We start from the raw sequence: 16,882 nt of genomic DNA on the forward strand, positions 1-16,882 counted from the left end.
TCTAAGATCATGTAAAATTAGACAAAGAATGACTGTTTTGAGTAAAGAATGATATAATTCCATCATATTTAGACAATTGCGGCACTCACTTAATAAAAGAAAAAGTTGTGGTTCGATAATATTCCGTCAAAACTTCCCAGAAGACACCATCTACTTCCAAACCTTGAGGCCACTATAAAGAGAGCCGTTTAGTCAAAACTGCTGGGTCACTTCCTGATTGCATGGGAATTCAAGCAACACCAGAAATGTTTCATCCGTTTTAGTGCTCTTTTGGAAAGTACAAGTTGGTTCCCTATGCAGCAAGCTCAAGATCTGTGTTTATAAATACTGAACCACGTTTGGTATTGCTTCTTGGAAGTAGTTCATTCCATCAATTGTTAGATCATCCCAGTCATTGCAGAAGTGCAGCAGCCATATGGAAATGACTCATTAATCTGCCATAAAGGGAACTGCCCAGCCTGAGCTGCATTGCTTAGATGTTCTCCCAGGCCACTGCACCTTGATAGCTGCAGCTGCTATTTATGTATTGGAGTCCATGTTCGCTTTAGCACAGCAATGGTAATAACACTAGTATGTCCAGCTTTCTCTACACAAACATGTTTGGTTCTACTTTTGTAGTTGCACTATCTTCAATCTGTCACACTCTACTTCTCTGTTTAACACTTTTATGATGTCTCCGGCACTATATATCCCTCACTTGAATCTTAAATGAATCTCGCATAGTTACATCAGGAGACCGTTATACTCATAAATGGCTGTAATTCTAATGTGGGATATCATTTTCCCTCTCATGTTTAGTAGTATGGATAGATAGAAATTAACAAAAGAGCTGTTAGGTTATTAGACAATCTGCTTGCACCTCCTTGCCATGGACCAATCACAACTGTATCAAATTCATTATACCCATCGACAAAAGCCACACAACTCTCACCCCTGCTACTGCAGTGCAAGTGAGAAGCTCTAAGAAGCTAAACAAGGACAACCTGCGCCCTTACCTCAATATCTCTGAAATAGCACCCCCTTTCGCCAACGACCCTAACACTCTAGCAGACTTATACAAGGATATTATCACTAAAGCCATTAACGAAATAGCACCACTCGAATGCAAAAAAGAAAAGAAATCACTACACACCAACTCCTAGTTCACTAAAGAACTTCGTTCCTGCAAAAGAGTAGCACTAAAAAATTGGCAAACCAACCCTGGTGACAGTGCCAAAAACGAGTTCAACGTAATCTCCCACCAATACAAAGCAGCTATCACTGCGGCCAAAGCGAACGCATTCAACACACACATCTCAAATGGTAAATCGCACTCCAAAGAAATCTTCTGCATTTTCAATGAGCTCATCTCCCCACCCAATATGCCTGATGAAATAGTCAAAGATGAAGCATGGTGTGCCAGTATCCAATCTGCCATGTTACACAAAATTGACCTCCTCCAAAAGAAAATCAAGGACCACTGCAAAGCCCTACCACCGCAGACATGGACTAAGCCAACCAACCCTACACCCGCCTCGACCAATTCTACCATACCTGATTTCTCTTTCAGGGACATCACCGAATTAGAAGTTATTAACCTACTAAAAATCTCAAACCCTCTCCCTGTAAAGGCAACATTTGCCCACCTAAGCTCATCAAGGACTGCGCAGACCATTTTGTACCACTCTTCACGGCCTTCATCAATGCGTCCTTCAAATCATGCATTATCCCGTCCAGCCTCAAAGAGACCTGGGTCCGCCCACTCCTAAAAAAATGACTCTCGACCCTCTACAACCAAATAACTTCAGACCGATAACCACTGTGCAATTCCTCCTGAAATTACTGGACAAATCCAACGCTTTCTGGAAACCCACTCCATCCTAGGGACCAGGCAATCAGGCTTCCAGAAAGAACACAGCACTGAAACAACCTTGGTGGACCTAAAGAATCAAATCACCCAAATCATGGACAAAGGCAAGCCAGCCCTGCTGCTTCTCTTAGATCTCTCAGCCGCTTTCGATCTGGTTGATCACAAGAATCTCACTTCACATCTCACACATTCAGCTAACTTCTCTAAAGAAGCAGCTCTCTGCATCACCTCCTTCCTCGAAGGAAGAGTCATGAAAGTCTTCTCGGATACAGCAAACGCTACACCCACCACAATCCACTGCAGAGTCCCTCATGGATCGTGCACTGCTCCCACATTATACAACTTGTACATGAAGTCTCTCTTCGACAAGCTTGACTCACTTGGTATCGCGTATACGAATTACGCTGACAATACTCAAATACTTCTGCCCCTCTCAGGATTATACCACAAAGACGTCAAGGCACTCCATACGAGCTACTCCACCATCCATGCTTGGATGGTGGTAAATGGCCTCTGCCTGAGTGGGGACAAGACTGAAATAATGATACTAGGGCAAAAGATAACCCTAGGCAAACTTGATAAATTATAAGCCAACTTCACCATTGACAACTCCATGATCCCCGTCTCCACAGCTGTCAAGGCGCTGGGAGTATACTTAGACTTCACACTATCCATGACCAGACAAGTTAGCGCTATCACATCCTCCTCTGCACATACCACCAAACTAATAAATGACATAAAACCATACCTATCCAAACCCAACTGCCTATCAATAGCTAGAGCAACCATTGGAGCCAAATTAGACTATTGCAACGCACTCCTGGCAGGCACATCTGCTAAAAACATAAACAGACTACAAGTCACGCAGAACAATGCTCTCCGGGCTGCCCTTAGCATCTCAAGAAAGGAGCATATCTCCCAGGCCAGACAATTAGCTCAATGGCTCCCAGTCAAAGAGCGTATCACACTCAAAATCATCACCCTCATGCATAAATGCCTCTCTCTGCTCCTTCATACCTATCTGAGACTATCTCCAAATCCTTCTCCACACGTCCCACCAAGACGCAATACACTAACCTACTCCACATCCCACGCATCAAGAGAGCCAAAGCCGGCGGCTTAAGTTTCCCATATATTGCTGCCAAGTCCTGGAACACACTACCCACAGACATTAGAGCAGAAAACGCACTCCCTGCATTGCGTAGGAAACTTAAGATCTCACTCCCTGTGCAATAAAATGTAACTATCTCGAACCTCTGTAAATATATTTCTCTGTAAATGTGTACAAATGTAATTTTGCCTGTAAACCTATGGATGATCATGTATATGTAACTAAGATATGTCTGTAACAAGTGCCATGATGCCCTAGGGCTGATGCACGCTCTACGAATCCTAATAAATAATAATAATAGTAATAGCCTATGATCCCGCGTATGTATTGCATTTTGGGAGGCTTTCATTGGCCTCCTCAATCATTGGTTCTTATCTAACATGCTATGCACTATATGCACTGTGAAAAGATGATGAACATCTCAGTGTGAGGGTTTTGTGGATCCATACTTCTATGTTCCGATAATTGCCGGTCTGTTACCATTTCCCTCCTGTCTGTGCCCTGGCACTTGCACTGTCTGGGGTGTTGCTCCCTTGTCGTGGGGCACTTTGAAACGCATTGTGTGTAGGCGCTGTATAAATAAACTATCAAATCATATCACTATGCTTACTCTCTATTCTACACCACCACACAATTAGAGTGGTACTACACCCCTCGATCAATTCATCCTAGCTGCTCACATACAAACACTATTCCTTGAACACCTTGTCATTCTAATTAAATGTAGCTATATCCCACGACAAACTGGCCTAGCTGCACACATAAGTACCCCACAGGCCTAACGTAGCTAGAGCCCAGTATTGGTGTCCACCCGCCTGTCTGCACACATTAAACCGATATCAATACCACCACACCTAATGCTAGGATGCAGCTACCATCAGACAATTACATCAGATGCACACTTAACTGGTGCACCCAAGCACCCTTCACACCCTACTCTCTCAACTGACCTGGACTACAGTCCCTGAGGGCGTTCAACCTACCAGCGCTTTGAGGTCATACCAATGATATATAGAGAGCTATATAAATGCCAAATAAGATAACATAACATAGCATATGTACCCATCATTTTAGGAGTATTCTGTTGGGCATTATTATGCAACATTTTGTAAGATTTGTTCTATGTCTCAGTGGGGGTATCCCTGCCGAATGTAGGCTTTCGAATTTTGTTACAATAACCCACTTTTTAATGCAGGAGACAGCACAGATATGTTTGCAATGTGTAATTGAAGTGAGTTTCATCAGAAGCTGGTACATGAACAAGGCCCATGGAACACCTTTCTATAAAAGTGCATAATAACAATACATTGCATCTTAAGCAACGCATATAGATCAATAAACATCAGTAAATCACCTAACTTTTAAAATGCATTTTTTTTTTATTTGTAAAAGTTATGCACGTATTTTCGAATTCAATTTGTGGTTCAGATAACAGCATCTTTCACCATGAAGTGCCTGTATAGGTGACGATTCCCCTAATGAGTGTTTGCCTCAATGTGTTTCCTTGAAATTGTGAAATAGAAAATGTACAATGCTACCCTCACAGTTCTTTAACTGGGTTTTGGCAGCTTCCCAAACAACTCGTGTGCTTTGTTTTAGTGAGAACAGCACCTGGCTGCATGACTCACCTGCTCAATTGGTAGGAAGCAGAGTTGAAGACATGCTAACAATTGTTTCTATGCTTCATAGACACCCACGCCCAAGTCACCGTACCACAAAATCTGAAGCGAGCCAACTACAACATCCCAGTGTTTGTGACAGACTCCGGAAACCCACCTCTAACCAACAGCACCGAACTCAAAGTGCAAGTCTGCTCCTGCAAGAAGAGTAAAATGGACTGCAGTTCAGCAGCTGCCCCTCACGCCAGCGTGGCCCTTCTAATACTTTTTGCACTCTTCAATGTATTGTGTAAGTGTTACTAAGACAGATATGACTTGCTTAAAATGTTTGCACTTGTTGGTCTTTTGTACTTAATCAAAAATGAGTTTAAAAAAGTGATTTGAATGTTTTTTATTTTGCCTTGGGATATATTATATATCCAACAGGAACATTAAATAACAAAGGTAAAGACAATATCAAATGATTTCCGTTATGTTCAGTTTTATATTTTTCTAAGTGCTTGTTGTTTTGTCAAGAGCCATTGAGGAATATATGGGGAAACATATTAAGCCGTCACTGTGTACTTTTGATGACATTGATACTGTAGAATATGTGGTGTGATGTGCTTGTTCATTTACGTGTGTTGGCCAAAACACCACAATGAATGGTTATGCTACTTCTGAGAGCCACACATCAAAGTAAGAGTGATAATGGGTGGTGTGTGGTATGAGCATGGCGTAGCTATCATACTGTAAGAGGAATGGTGATCACCAGTGGACCGTCATTCAGACAAGCACCCTTTTCAACTTAACTGAACATTGCTTTCCAGTTGCCTAAGGACAGTCAATTATTAACTGCATAGTGCAAGGTAAAATTATCCCTAAAGATTAAGGAGCCGACTTGGATTTTGTATGAACCTTCTCTTTGTCACTAGTAAAATACAATGTTCCTTCCTCAGTTGCTTCTGTCGTGTTATCACACTTTCAGTGTATGGCCTCACATGGCCACATCGCTCTGGTGCATCTACACATCTATAGTACCAAGGCTAGCTGGCTAATGTGAACTGGGGGTACTAACATGGAACCACAGAGGGGGCAAATGATCATCAAATATGACTGAATAGCCTCAATAGCATCCAGGTTGAAATTTTATTTATTTATGTTATTTTATTTATATATAGACTTTTAGTTTTGTAAAAGAAAACAATCTTTTTGTCATTCCCATTCTCAATCCCCTATCCCACATCTTTATGCATTTCACGTCTAGAGTTATGCAGACGTGGGGTATTCTACAATTCTGAAGTTGTATTATCTGACAGTTCCAGTGTTTCCAATGGTTGTGGTAATATCATGTCCATGAAGTTAATCACGCCATAGGTTAGCTGCACATTTGTTCCCATAATCAGATGGGTCCGCCATTCAACCATGTTTCCATTTTTAGGGGCATAGCGTTCTAAATGCAAAGAGCGTTTTCCGGTGATCTGCGGACATTCGATTATTAAATGTTTAGTGGATTCAGGCTCTTTCTGCCAGAAACGACATTTGTCGTTCATAGCCATTTGATGCTGGCGATGTTCTCATTTTCCTTAAGAGTGCTATTGATTTCCACAGTACTGTAGTGTGTAGGGAATCAAGGCCCAGTTCGTGCCTCAATGCCACCGTTGAGACACATTGTGGCAGATGAAGAACTTTGTGCCAGAAGCAGCCCTCTAATTGTGTCCAGAAACTTGCACTGATGTTCCACCCTGTTTCACTGCCAAAACATACTGTTGGTGTCACTTTTTGCAAATGAAAAGTCACAACAGGTTGAAGTGAAAATTTTCCATAATTTATGTGCAGTTTTAGTCCTTGTAGAGCAAACATTCACATACGAGAATGGACTTCATTGGTCCAACTCCATTCTCTGATCGAGATATTAAAGGAGACACCCAAATATCGAATTGTGTCTGTTCTAGACAATATCTCTTTGTCTATTTTCCATTTGAAAATCACTTTTTTTATTTAGTTTGTCTAAAAGCCGTCACTTGGGATTTTTTCACGTTTATAGTTAGGTGATTTGCCGTTAAGTAAGTCTGCAGAGCTGACAATGATCTTTGTAGGCCTATTTCAGTACTATCGAGCAGCACTACGTCATCTGCATAGATTATGTGGCTTACGTGACTTCCATTTACTTTAGGAGGAAAGCACAGTGTTTGTGAAAGTGCCTCAGGCAGATCAGCAATAAAAAGTTTAAACAACAGGGCTGCAAGAGGGCAACCCTGTTTTACACACTTAGTAGTTTTTATTTCATCTGATAATTCAGCTTCTGCATTTAGGCGCATGCGAATGCTGGTCTTAGCGTGTAATGCCATCAACGGTGATAATAACTCATTTGGGCAGCCCCACGTCTTCAGTTTCTGCCACAGGAGGTTGCGATTGATGCTATCAAAAGCTTGTTTTAGATCAATGAAAGCTAGAAACAATCTTTTTTTGTGTTTTAATGCATCTAGTTTAGCCAGATTTAATAGCAACAGATTGAGTTCTACACCGACTCCTTTGATAAACCCAGTTTGTCTCACGTCATAGATCATCTTATTTTCTGCCCATTTTGAGATTTTTCTTTGCAGGAATGTAGCAAATATCTTCCCCATAGTGTCCAACAGTGCTATGGGTCGATAATTTGCTGGATCTTCTCGATTTCCTCTTTTAAACACCGGGACTACGATCGCATTAGTCCATGAATCAGGGATCTTTGATGTTTGGGCAATTTGGTCAAATAAGACTTTAATGAATTGTGCCCAATTTTCTTTGTTTGCTTTTAGCATGTTGTTGGAGATCCAGTCAGGGCCTGCAGCTCGTGATGATTTCAGATTTTGAATTGCTTTTTCAATTTCCGCAGCAGATTCGATGACATCCCAGTTGCACTCTTCCAGTGTAGATTTAGGAATACTGTCGGCATAATCATTGTTGAATACCGCGTTATAATATTTCACCCAGGTGGCAGCATTCACTCCATTCGCTAGGTAGTTTGTTTGATTTAGATGGCCACAGTTTATTATTTTCCATATGTTTGAGCTGCTTTTTGAATTAGTAGGAGCAACATTAATGCAGCTTGTTCTTGGTCACGTACGATGTTAAAGGACTTAGTCCAATTTCGATACTCTTGACGCCTTGTGGCTATTTGCTGTAGTAGATTAATGCCGCCAATTTTCTTCAATTTTTTCAGGTCTTTTGCTAATGATTTTTTTGCTTCACATAGTTCAGGACTAAACGGATGGGTGTAATCTCTAGTCGTTCTCTTGTTTGAGCTAGTGAACTGTTTTAGTAGAGAAGCATATTCTACATGTAGCCTGAGGGAACATGTATGAATGAAATCCATTGTCAATGTGTCGATCTGCTTGCTGTTTATTCGCAGTCGATTTTGAGTATTGTTGATGTCCAATTGTGTGGTATAACTTAAATCGCTTCTTATGTTACGTGTATGCCACGATAGAATGAGTACATTGTGGTAACTTATAGAAGATTTTTTCACATGCAAATCTGAGATTAAGACATGTAAGTTCTCAGACACCCAGATGTAATCTAGGGTTTTATTTATATTGCCTCGCTGCCACATTGTGGCTGCAGGAATATTGCCTCTGATGCATCCATTTAGCATTGAGCAATTACGTGTTGTTAATTCGTAGGCCCATTTAGTGCCACGATCAGAAGCTTCAGTTGGGATTTCTTGCATGTCGTTTAAGTTACATTCTTTTTTTTTATCGAACCACTTGTAATTTAAGTCACCACAGACCAGTATAAATGGCTCGTCAATTGATGCATAGCAACTATCTATTTGCACAGTTACAGACGCCAATTATTCTGCGTCTGAAATCATTGCTGGGTTCCAATAGGTGTTTAATAGCAGAAGATGTTGTTTTTGTGTATTTCCCTGCTGGTCGTAAATTAAAGATCGAAGAGTGATCGCTTGTACAAATAGATTAGGATTTTGGATTCCAATCACTTCCCAGCCTGAGGAGTTTTTTTATCATTGCCAGTAAGCCGGAGCAAGGACCGCCAGTTTGATTTTTACCAGCCCCATTTAAGTAGGTTGTATAGCCATCACAGGACGGCGGCTTTCTGAGCCCAGTTTCTTGCAGACAGATGAACAGACTTTTAATGTCTTGAGATTTTCCTTCTTGAAATAAATCTGCGAAACCTCTAGTATTCCATGATGTTAACAGTTGGGTCGTGCATCTTGACCCTGCATCATCCTATACATTGCTTCTTTGCCTATTAGTTTCAGTTGCGTGCACCGACTGTTGTTTGAGTTGCATCCTTAAAACTTCCCTTTTAGTCATGTTAGACATATGATGCAGGCCTCTATCGTTGGTCGAGTTGAGAGAAGATTGTTGCTCTTCTGCAATTATTAAATTAAAGCCAAAGAACAATAAGTCATCCTTTCCATCAAGTAATGGTCTCGCTACAGTTTTTGACCTCATGTGCAATATTACCCAATCAGACCTTGACTCGGTTTTGTATTCCACAATACCAATGTCGTCCGATCGAATATTTCGCAATGCAGGTACATCATGCAGCCGTCTCATCACATTGGCTCTATTTAGATTTATTTCATTTTTATCCTCCAGGATGTTTTCAAGTTCCAGTTTGCACCAACTTCCGTTTGTTGACACCTGTTGCTAAGATCTACTTTGATTACTTTGCTGTTTCAAATTTCTCGTTTGCGCATTCGTATATTTTGGATTGAGTTTCAGTACTGACTTTTCGGGCACTCTAGAACGTTTGCTTTGTGTATCAGACCTGTCATTAGTAGAGACAGGTTGATCTTTTTCGCGTGCCAAGGACCGTACTCCAGCTGGGCCCAATGGATAACTTTCATTTAGCGCCTTACTGTCATTAAAGGTTAATTGTGTTGTCCCATCAACTTTCCTTATCAAATCAACCCTTGCGTGTGAATCGCCTTCTGCTTCGTCATCTTCTTCTACTGTATAAGTAGATAGGTCACATAAGTTTATTGAATCATTTGTAGATTGGTCGACCGATGGGCTGATGTCATCACGTCCACGTTTTGTGATCCTTCCAGAGTTGCCTGCCTTGTCATCTGATTGATTTTTATCAGTATTTTGTTCATCAGATTTTTTTGACACCAATATAGTTTTTACGTAGAGGCGTGGTCAGATTTCTTATACATTTTTTGCATCATTTGTACATGGGCGTTTTGGTGCCGGAACTTTCCTTGATGTTTTCAAGGTTTTGGATTGTTTTGCCTTCGGTATAGCTAGAGTCTTTGTTAATTTTATTGATTTTGCTGTTCCAGAGAATATATCAAAAGAGATTTTTTTCTCTACTGCTGTTACATTATTTGAAGAAACAGTCTGCGAGATTGATTTCTCATCATTCGCTAATGTACTGGATTGTGCAAAGGGTGCCTCATTGTTTGCAGTTGTATTAATTTGGACATCAATTAATATGGAAGAGCTCTCTGTAGTTCTTGTTTCATTGCTTGTCAATGCGACAGGAATTGAGACAATCGCATGTTCCTTGTTTATATTGATCGTGCTAATATTTTTTGAACCACTGATCTCATCTTCTGCTGCTTTTAACTCAATTGCACTAAATGGTAACAGAAAATGGTCACGTCGTGCATTAGGCGGTGGGTTCGTGATCTGATCGAAGTTATGTTGCTTACAAATGAAAGACTCTCTCATTGTGTTTCCTCGGGGCTGTACAGCAACATTGTGCCTAATCCACTTTGTACATTCCACCAGAGTCTCGGCAAGATTTACTTTTTCATGGGCCTCCCTTTTTGTTATTTCATTTAGACGGGAGTGCCATTGGTGTGTCGATGCAGCTTCTAAGTCTAGGCGACTGCTTAGCTGCTCATTACATTTTTCCATTGCAATCAATTTGTTATTTAGTAGTACCAAAATTGAATTTTGATCACGTACTGTGTCATTTAATGCTTCATACAATTTCATGAATGGCATTAGTGCTATGGATGTTGCTGCTAGGACATTATTGTGAATCTGAATGCCCGCTGCGATGGAAATATTTCCTTTCGTATTTGTAGGATTATCCACTGTGTTACTTGCACCTATTTCAAAATGTCTTCTTCCTGATGGGTTGTGTTCATTTTGCCCTATTTCAGATTCATCACAATTATCCTTTTCCGTTCTCGATTTACATCGACTATTTTGCTGGGAGTCTTCCAACACATCCAGGTTGAAAGCACCCACTGTAGTAGTCGAATCATGCAAGGCAGCAGCTTTATGAAGTGAATTATTTATTTCTTTCAGCTGGGTGCTCATTTTATGGGCTGGTGTTCCTCCCTTGTCATGATTGTTGGTGAAACTGTCATTTAGACGTTCACGCATGAGGTTAAAGTCTTCTTTTAAGTGAGCAGTCAGCCGTGCTTCGCGGGCAACAACATCATGGATCATTAAAATGCTTATATTAGGTGTCAGCAGAGGTCTCGGCAAGGGCACCGGATTCTCCTTTATTTCCAATACAAAGGGCGTCAATAGATTCTTCACATTGACTCCTGCATTTCCAACAACATTGCTTGAGGTGTGCAGTGACTTTACATCTAAAGTACTCGACTGTAATTCACCATTGTGTATGTCGAGCATCGTATCAACCTGCTTGATGATTTTTAAGTTTTCTTGTGTGTTAATGTGGCCATGTTGCACAACATTATTTTTTGTCAGTACTTCGGACTGCTTAATACTTGTTTGCAATGGAGGTGATTTCAGTCTTCAAACTGACGGGGACCGCATCGCCAGCAGGTCTGCGTCAGTTATATCGAACAAGAAAGTTTCCGATGCATCTAGTTATACAGTGGGTGGAGGCAACTGCGTGCCTCTTAACCGATCTTCTGAAACAAGTTGGAATTGATTTGCATTTTCGCACGTTGAATGTTCAGTTTCCCTCATTGGTGGAACTTCTGTGATTACACATAGATCAGGGATCAGCTTCGGCGCTGGCTGAGACGAAGTTTTTGCAGTCAGCTGGTGAGCGACATCAATGTCATTTGTGGCCGCCACTGCTGTGACTACAAACGCCGCAGAGTCAACAGTAAATTCAACAAGTTCAGCTATGTCAGCTACCTCAGCTAGCTTGTCGGGCGTATCTGCTGGAGCGGTGCAAAAACGCTTGTCATTCCCTTTCGGCAGCGAGGTAACTTTCTCTAAAGTTACAGAAGCAATTGCGCGTGAAACGTCTCCTAACGGCAGCGCGTCGGCAATAGTGCATTGTTTGCTTACCTTAGTTTTTCCTGCTTTAGAATGCTGCCTCCGCAGCTGTAGTAGGCGAATTTGCGTCTGTGTTCCGACGCCCGTTTGTAATGCCTCCAAGTCACCTGGAGGCATTTCCATCGTCCTGAACGCTAACAACCTGGGAGCGGTCTGAGGACGGTCTGAGGCGGACTGGGCAGACTGGACTCACTGCCGGACTCCGTGCCCCGCTCTGCGCGGTAAGATGCAATATATAGTAGTGGTAGAGAGAGGACTGGATCACTGTTGCTGCAGCTCCTCAGGGACAACCAAACGAACAACCAGAGTTCTGGGCAGACTGGACTCACTGCCAGACATCCAGGCTGAAATGATGACATTCTGATCCAGAGCGGCCCCTCTTCTAATGACTTCTGGTACTAGATGCTGTAAACAGGCATTCAAGGAAAAGTATGAGAGACAGACATTAATGCAGCTTTCACTGATTCAATGCAAAATCACTTTAGTGAATATAGCTATTTTTCTATATAAATTCGATTAGGGAGTATTTAGTTGCCAAAAACGTATAAGGACTTTGTTGATGAGGCAAACAAGTCCAAATGAACAACATAACCGTCTTTGCCGGTAAGCTGGATAGGTACTGAGAAACTACATGTCAGAATTCACAGGCATCTTTTGGCAATACCGCATTAGGATTCAAATTGAGTTATCCTGCTGTCATATTAATAGACACATACAGCTTCTTGATTGGTTCAGTGCTCCAGCAGTCTGAGAGATAGTGTATTTGGAATCTCCTTTAATGGACCCAATTGGGGCTATCCACTATCTGATCTGTAAACATGTACTTTCCCTGGTGAGCTTGTGAACGTCTTCAACTGGAGTAGAAGACACAATATGCTCAACCTTTATTTAAAGAGTAGTTGGGAGAATCAAATTGTATTCTTGATTACAGTGATTATAAAGAGATCGTGTGCCCTACTGCTCTCTAGATGTGATGTATTTAATTGTTCTCTGCCACTGATGTATAAGTATGTTACTTTAAGACCCGAGGTTGTGCCTTCCCTACCCATTGAAAGTACTGGCTGCCCATGCCCCTAATTACACAGACTGCTAAATCTGAAGACACAATTTATTGGGACAGTAGAAAGTAAAGAAGTATTGTATTTGTAATATATAGTTCTAATTTAAATTAATGAAATACATGGTACAGCAACTTTTTGACTGGCTACATAGAGCATGAAAACACAGCCTTGCAATGTAGCTGTATTGGAAACGTGACATATGTGTCTTGTGGACATAATTACAACACAAACTTTGCCAACATGTTCCAATTTGAAGTGAATAAGGAGAACAACTTTGAGAACATTCAGTCCTGTTTCCCTTTCCATTGCGGCCATTCAAAAGTGCAACAAAAATAAACAAATTAGATGGCCACCATGGAACGGGGAGAAGAGAATACATGTAGTCCCTTCTCCCTTTTAATGGCAGTCATTCACACAACTGCAGGGATGCACGGGGAACACTGCTGTTCCTGGTGCTGGTGAAGGACCAGGCAGTACAAGTTACTGATAGTTAATATACAAAAAGTAATCGAAGCCCACAGGTCTGGTGGAAATATAGGGAGGTCATTCATATGTAGCAGAAACCTGGCTTAGTTTCATCCAATACTCTCCTTAGACTTTGATGAAAATGATTTGAGGAGGTGCCCAAAGTAGTAATACGTGTTCTGTAAATGGTAGGATTGCTCAGCAATTTAAGTGCTCGCTTCAGAGTTCTGTGCAACCTGCAGTCACAGGTTTAGATGTCAGCAGTTAATTACAGTACTTAAACCCCTGAGCAATTAGTCATCAAGCTCTATAGAAAAATGTCACATTATTTTTTAGAAAAGTGGAAGAATCAGTTAGTCTTGGAAGCAAGACCATGCATAGCAACAGAGGTTCAAATCGGCGATTTGCACTTAGAAACCAAACTGATGTATGGTATTAGGCACATTATAAAAAATAAAAAATAAAATAAATACATATTCTTGCAATCTCTCATTAATTGCAAAAGAAATCTCACTTTAAGCAAAGGGTATTCTTCATATATTTTGTGCTGTGAGTTGAATGTTTCTCTGTAAATTGCTAGATTTGATTTCTGAATATAAGTCATGGATATTTCTGTGAATGATGGGAGTTGACAATGCTCTCCTAAATGATTTAAACTCTCTTTAGTCACCAAATCAATCTAAAACAAAAGATTGCCCAGAGCCATCTAAAGAATGCATCTTTGTAGAAGAAGGTGTTCAGCAAAAGTCAATGCATGTGTTAGTCAGTCCTCATTTTTGTATGATATATTATGATATGGCATTTATAACGCACCTATACACAAGTGTTTTAAGGCGCGATGAGGCAAGGGAGGGGGAGCAGAGGAAAGACAGAGACAACGATCTTGCTAGGTTAGGTGTCAATGAGATCGCACAAGTGCAGGGTAAGGGGCAAGGGGAAAATTGCGGTGGGGAGAGGGAACAGTGCTGTACATGGGAAGGACAATAAAAAATAAATAGAATAAATAATAGCAATAAATAGAGGTGCGGGCAAATTGGTGGCAAGTGCAAGGGTAAGTGCAGACATCAGGTGTGAAGTGCTGGTAGGGGGCTGTGGGGATACAGAAAAACAGTCCCCAAGTGCGGGGGTTGCTAGGGAGGCAGTGCAGGTATGCAACTGATGTGGGAGGGTACCTGGGCCCAAGATCAGAGGGTGGCCAGCAACCAGTGCAGTTTCAGTTTCAGCCAGGGGTTCAGCAGGGGAGAGGAGGAGAGAAGGCAGAAGCAAGGAGGATGGTTTTGCGGTGCTTCCAGAACTGGAGGTGGTTCTCTTCAAGCTGCATGGCGGCAGGGAGGCTGTTCCAGAGGGAGGCCCCAGCCGAAGAAAAACATTTACCACCAACTCGTTGCTTGGCGAAGCGACTAACGCTGAGGGAGTTGGAGGTGGATGAGCGAAGAGCTCGAGAAGGAATCTTTTTAGGAAGAGAGAGTTGAAGGTATTGAGGCCCTGGGCCTCAATGCATTTTACAACACTAACCCAAAAAAGCTTTTAAAAACTAAAAAGAGCTAGTACATGTCCAGGAATGTACCCTATATCTTCTAAAAAAAAAGTTTTCTCCCGACGATAAATCAGTCGTTCCATGTCAGTCAATTTTAACATTCTGTCCAGCCAAACATTCACTTCTGGAGACAATCTTGATTCCCATCCTCTTAATATCAGCTTTTTAGCCACCGAGACACCTCTGAATAGCCATTTTCGTTCAGCAGTGAATAGTTCATTCAGTAATTAGTCATCACCAAGAATGAATGCATTAAAATCTTAATCCAAGGTCAGCCCTAAAATATTGTTAAAAATAATGCAGAGTTTCCTCCAGAAATCACTCACTCTCACACACTCCCAAAGCATGTGTTCCAATGTGCCCACTCTGTGAACACAGCTCCAACAATCACTCATATCAGAGAGACCTCTCTTATGTAATCTCTAAGGTGTTCAATACAATCTGACACGATCTCTCACCCTGGCTTACAGAAGATAGGCATACATTCTTACAAACAACTTCCCATCGTTCCTGAGTCATCTCACATGTAATTCTCCTTGTCCATTCGTCCAGTAGTGTTCTATTGTCCATTGATCTCTAGACACAATAAATTTACAGCATTTACTCGCGAGCCCACCCTCCACCTTGCCACTAGCATTCAGAGTCCTAAAATGAGTGCCCTCCTCAGACTCAATGTCCCCAAATGCCTTTTTAGGTTGTTGGTAATTACGTTTTGAGCAATTTGGTATTTGCCACGTCTCCTGAATGTGATTCAGGGTCAGCCTTCTGCCATTACTTCTCAGGTCCCCAATCCATTGTACACTCCCCAGGAATCAATCTGTCCAAAAAATGTGTTTTACCATTTCCCCTTATTTTAGCATTGTAACAATGTGGAAGCGTTGACTCTCTTAAAAGCATGTTCCCTCTGTAGATTCACAAACTCTTTCCAAGAGCTTCTCACACATTGTTTTGTGGGCTCCACTTTAGTTGCTTGTCTCAATATGGTTGTCAGGATAGCCAAGAGGGCTAGAAGGCCTAATAGCAATGCTTCCACCTTGGTCCATTCATCCAGCTCCTTTTACAATAATGCTGCATAGAATCTGGCCATAAATGCCAGATGATAGTCATACAAATTAGGAACCCCTAATCCCCCTCTCTCCTGAGGCAATTGCAATCTAAGAGACTTATCGTCCCATAAAAATGTCTTGACAAGAAGATCAACATCTTTCCAAAATGTCTTTCATGCTTAGTACATACGTTGTATTTGGTGTGGAAATAATTTTAAGTGCATTTACTTTACTCCATTAAAATAGATCCTGCAGTTTCCATCTTTCCAGGTCCTGCTTAAGTCCAACACTTCATATTCTCCTGTATCATTCCTTCCAATGTATTAGTTATTCAGATGCCCAAGTACTTACTTTTCTCTGGGCACCATTTGAATCCCATTTTTATAACCACTATTTTATCAGAACTCCTGGTTAGTGGTGGTTAGTGGGATTGCTTTAGACTTTTCCCAGTTGATCTTATACCCTGAGCATACATTAAAAACTCATATAAACCCCATATATATTGGCAATACATTTTCCAGGTCCCTCAACATCAGCAATAGATTGTCTGCATAAAGCCACAATTTCTGACCAACTCCACCATAACCTTTACCCTGTATCCTTCCTTCTTCTCGAATTGCAGCTGACAGAGGTACAATTGCAGTAGCAAATAAAAGTGTGGACAATGGATACCCCTGTCTCAAGTCAGTTGGCTTCTTTATATTAGTTTTTTCTTTATTTTTAGTGGTCCTACTATGAAGATACACTGGGTGGTGTTCCACCCATATCCTTAATCAATCTATGTTTCATCATCATAAATGGTTTTTCTTCTCATATAGAAACCATCACACAATAACATTTTCAATTTATGGGCTAAAAAATAAATTAAAAAAATAAATGTTTCAGATACTCACTGACGATTTGACTTTGTTTAGGTTCATGCTTATCGAGCACCCAGCCAATATTTTAGTGAAATACATCATATGCCTTCTGCTCAAGAACATATT

General features: G+C 41.1%; 1 protein-coding gene across 1 annotated transcript in view; it reads left to right on the forward strand.

Moving 5' to 3' along the window:
* Positions 1 to 16,882, forward strand: part of CDH13 (cadherin 13) — a 2,842,668-nt gene that overhangs the window by 2,722,045 nt on the left and 103,741 nt on the right. The window contains exon 13 of the mRNA XM_069638658.1: positions 4,650 to 4,868. Coding sequence (XP_069494759.1) covers positions 4,650 to 4,868 — 219 coding nt within the window. The remainder of the gene's footprint in view (positions 1 to 4,649; positions 4,869 to 16,882) is intronic.

The sequence above is a fragment of the Ambystoma mexicanum genome, chromosome 1q (assembly GCF_040938575.1).
Source record: "Ambystoma mexicanum isolate Mex_15411 chromosome 1q, UKY_AmexF1_1, whole genome shotgun sequence".
Lineage (NCBI taxonomy): Eukaryota > Metazoa > Chordata > Amphibia > Caudata > Ambystomatidae > Ambystoma > Ambystoma mexicanum.